At 39.7% G+C, this 4450-nt stretch overlaps 1 protein-coding gene across 1 annotated transcript in view; it reads left to right on the top strand.

The window, feature by feature from the left end:
* Nucleotides 1-3672, top strand: part of si (sucrase-isomaltase (alpha-glucosidase)) — a 116988-nt gene extending 113316 nt beyond the window's left edge. Inside the window, exon 48 of the mRNA XM_055895063.1 lies at nucleotides 2949-3672. Within this exon, the coding sequence (XP_055751038.1) occupies nucleotides 2949-3026 (78 nt within the window). The 3' untranslated portion in view covers nucleotides 3027-3672. The remainder of the gene's footprint in view (nucleotides 1-2948) is intronic.
* The last annotated feature ends 778 nt before the right edge of the window (nucleotides 3673-4450 follow it).

The following is a 4450-nucleotide window of genomic DNA, read 5'->3' as shown; positions in this document are numbered from 1 at the left end:
ACACCAAACCACAACACAACACACCCCACCATACCACAACACACCACACCACAACACACCAGAACACAGCACAACACACTCAAAACACACTCAAAACACACTCAAAACACACTCAGATCAAACAAGCAGAGCAGAAGTGATAAAGAAGAGCATGTCTATTCAAAGGTTTTACTCTACCCCAGTTAGTCTTTTGACTTTGGGCCAAGCACATTGTGCCACAGGCTGTCTTACAACAGTGGCTAGACTGTAGGCTTAGAATTGTCCCCACAGCGGATGGGTGATGATCTGCCAGAACAAGATGTCTGCCATGACTCATCATCTAATAGCTGTAATCAGGGAGGTCACCTTGTGGTTCCTTTGTCGTAAACATGAGCTACATGCAGGACGAGCAGCCAGAGGAAGTTGCCCAAAGAGTACAGGAAGACAATACTAATCAACAGCGGAGGAGAGTGATGGCAGTAGTAAGGCAGGAGTAACGGATGGTTAGAGGACACATTTTGTCCGTATCCTCATTTACCCTGTGATGAAGCGTCTTAATCCGGAGGTACAGGATACTGTATTTACTCTGACTGTCAACGCCTTGTAACCGATAGCAACACGCTCCATCAGTACTCATTGGCGAGGGAACATAGGAGACTGAGATGAATCCCAGGTTGTGGAGGGAAAGACACAGGGATACAGTAGTCATGTATTTAAATAAATGATATTCTAGCAGCAGCCCATCCATACATCTCCTTTAGATTGTTCACACTGGATAACAAGTTCAAATAACAGGCTGTTCCATCTCTCGTTCACCATGTTAGTGTCTGACTGCCGCTACACACACACACACACACACACACACACACACACACACACACACACACACACACACACACACACACACACACACACACACACACACACACACACACACACACACACAAAAAGCACATAAAGCACAATCACACACAAAGCACACCCACACACAAAGCACACACACACACACAAACATTCCTATGTACAGTTGAAGTCGGAGGTTTACATAGACTTAGTTTGGAGTCATTAAAACTCGTTTTTCAACCACTCCACACATTTCTTGTTAACAAACTATAGTTTTGGAAAGTTTGGTTAGGACATCTACTTTGTGCATGACAAAACACATTTTTCCAACAATTGTTTACAGACATATTATTTCACTTATAATTCACTGTATCACAATTCCAGTGGGTCAGAAGTTTACATACACTAAGTTGATTGTGCCTTTAAACAGCTTGGAAAATTCCAGAATATTATGTCATGGCTTTAGAAGCTTCTGATAGGCTAATTCACATCGTTTGAGTCAATTGGACTCACCTGTGGATGTATTTCAAGGCCTACCTTCAAACTTTGCTTGACATCATGGGAAAATCAAAAGAAATCAGCCAAAACTGGCCATTCAGCAAAAAATGGCTCTAACCAGAATAGAAAGAGGAGTGGGAGGCCCCAGTGCACAACTAAGCAAGAGGACAAGTACATTAGAGTGTCTAGTTTGAGAAACAGACGCCTTACAAGTCCTCAACTGGCAGCTTCATTAAATAGTACCCTCAAAACAGCAGTCTCAATGTCGACAGTGAAGAGTCGACTCCAGGATGCTGGCCTTATAGGCAGAGTTGCAAATGAAAAGGCATATCTCAGACTGGGCTATAAAAGGAAAAGATTAAGATGGGCAAAAGAACACAGACACTGGACAGAGGAACTCTGCCTAGAAAGCCAGCGTGCCGGAGTCACCTCTTCACAGTTGACATTGAGACTGGTGTTTTGCGGGTACTATTTAATGAAGCTGCCAGTTGAGGACTTGTGAGGCGTCTGTTTCTCAAATTAGACACTCTAATGTACTTGTCCTCTTGCTTAGTTGTGCACCTGGGCATCCCACTCCTCTTTCTATTCTGGTTAGAGCCAGTTTGCGCTGTTCTGTGAAGGGAGTAGTACACATTATTGTACAAGATCTTCAGTTTCTTGGCAATTTCTCGCATGGAATAGCCTTCATTTCTCAGAACAAGAATAGACGGACAAGTTTCAGAAGAAAGTTTTTTGTTTCTGGCCATTTTGAGCCTCTAAAGGAACCCACAACTGCTGATGCTCCAGATACTTAACTAGTCTAAAGAAGGCCAGTTTTATTGCTTCTTTAATAATCAGGACTACAGTTTTCAGTTGTACTAACATAATTGCAAAAGTATTTTCTAATGATCAATTAGCCTTATTAAAATGATAAACTTGGATTAGCTAACACAACGTGCCATTGGAACACAGGAGTGGTGGTTGCTGATAATGGGCCTATGTACGCCTATGTAGATATTTCATTTAAAAAATCAGCAGTTTCCAGCTACAATAGTCATTTACAACATTAACAATGTCTACACTGTATTTCTGATCAATTTGATGTTATTTTAATGGACAAAAAATATGCTTTTCTTTCAAAAACAAGGACATTCCTAAGTGACCCCGAACTTTTGAACGGTAGTGTATATTATATCTGAAGGGCTTGTCTCAATACAAACACAGACTACGTTATCTACTACGTTATCTACTACGTTATCTATCCAGTTTCACATTTCTCCAAACAAGAGTGGTGAAAATGACAATTTTTTGTATAAAATGACATTTTTTTTATAAAATGATTTTTTAAAAATTGTTAGCATGCACTGTGAGTTCAGAGTTCTGATCATGTCGTGTGTGTGTGTGTGTGTGTGTGTGTGTGTGTGTGTGTGTGTGTGTGTGTGTGTGTGTGTGTGTGTGTGTGTGTGTGTGTGTGTGTGTGTGTGTGTGTGTTTACGTGTGTGTGTGTGTGTGTTTACATGCTGTGTGTGTGTATGTGTGTGTGTTTACATGCTTTGTGTGTATACCCAACCAGTCATACCATGCATTGTATGTGATCATCAGTGTCATGCTGAGAGATGTGTTTTGACTGATCATGTGTTTTCCTCTAGGAGCTGATTGCTGATGCCACTGATTTATCAATCCTCGTGAACCAGGGCTTCACGCTCATATGGAAAACAAACACCTAATCACATTCACATAAACACTGCACTGCCATACAATGTGTTATTTAAACAGTGGCGGAAAAAGGACCCAATTGTCATACTTGAATAAAAGTATAGATTCCTTAATGGAAAAAGTAAAAGTGAAAGTCACCCAGTAAAATACTACTTGAGTAAATGTTTAAAAGTATTTTGTTTTATATATACTTAAGTTTGAAAAGTAAATGTAATTGCTAAAATATACTTAAGTATCAAAAGTAAAAGTATAAATTATTTCAAATTCCTTAACGCAAACCAAACGGCACCATTTGTTAGTATTTTTTTTTTTTTTACGGATTGCCAGGGGCCACACTCCAACACTCCAACATAATTTACAAATGAAACGTGTGTTTAGTGAGTCTGCTAGATATTTTGGACCGTTTTCCTGTCCTGCTAGACATTCAAAATGTAACAAGTACTTTTGGGTGTCAGGGAAAATGTATGGAGTAAAAATAAAAGTTGTCAAAAATAGAAATAGTAAAGTACAGATACCCCCCCCCCCCCCCAAAACAAGTTAAGTAGAACTTTAAAGTATTTGTAATTAAGTACTTTATACCACTGTATTTACATTTTCACAATCTGCAATTATCTGTTTGAATCTCATTTAATTGTAAGTCATGTGTAACATAAATAAACTGACTTGAAATAGAATAATGTTTTTTTATCAACTTAATTTGTATGTGTTGATTTTACCCTTGAAAAGAAGAGTAGTTGAGGGTAAGAAGGAACACTATTGAGATCCAGCCAATGTTGAATTTTTACCCTGAAGTACGAGAACGAGAAGCACCAGTCTGCTGGAGTGGAACTAAGGGCTGCAAACTTTTCAGTGTGTCGGAGTGTAACGCTAATTAGGGAAGGGATGCAGTGTCTGTGTGTTTGTGTGTCTGCATTGGGAATGGAATTAGACCCTAATTATGGTTCTCACCTGCGGCGAGCCATCTACCTGAGTGTCACACATCATTAAACTCCCATCTAACGATACAATAATCAATTATTCATTCTGCTGTAAACATAATGATATCAATTTAGCCACGGGGACCGTAACTTGATTTCCGCTCTAATCGGCAGTCCCTCGGGGGGATGGGGTGGCTGAGAGGAAGGGATCTTGTCACTGTGATTAATATTCAGGTAGATCACGCAAGAGTGATTTTGAAATTTTACGTTTGGAGCAACTTCTAAATTTTACATTTGGAGAAACAGAAGGATACTGAGCAGGAGGAGTCAATCCAGGATGGCAAAAATATTTTGGAATTTAATGTTAGGAGCAACTTCAAAATGTGATCTTTGTAGAAACGTGAATAGACGTCTAATACTGCAATGAGACTGTGAGACCTTGTTGGAATATTCTAGTGTGTGTGTGTGTGTGTGTGTATGTGTGTGTGTGTGTGTGTGTGTGTGTGTGTGTGTGTGTG

Source organism: Salvelinus fontinalis, chromosome 33, assembly GCF_029448725.1.
Source record: "Salvelinus fontinalis isolate EN_2023a chromosome 33, ASM2944872v1, whole genome shotgun sequence".
Lineage (NCBI taxonomy): Eukaryota > Metazoa > Chordata > Actinopteri > Salmoniformes > Salmonidae > Salvelinus > Salvelinus fontinalis.
This window is presented reverse-complemented; position numbering and strand designations above follow the sequence as displayed.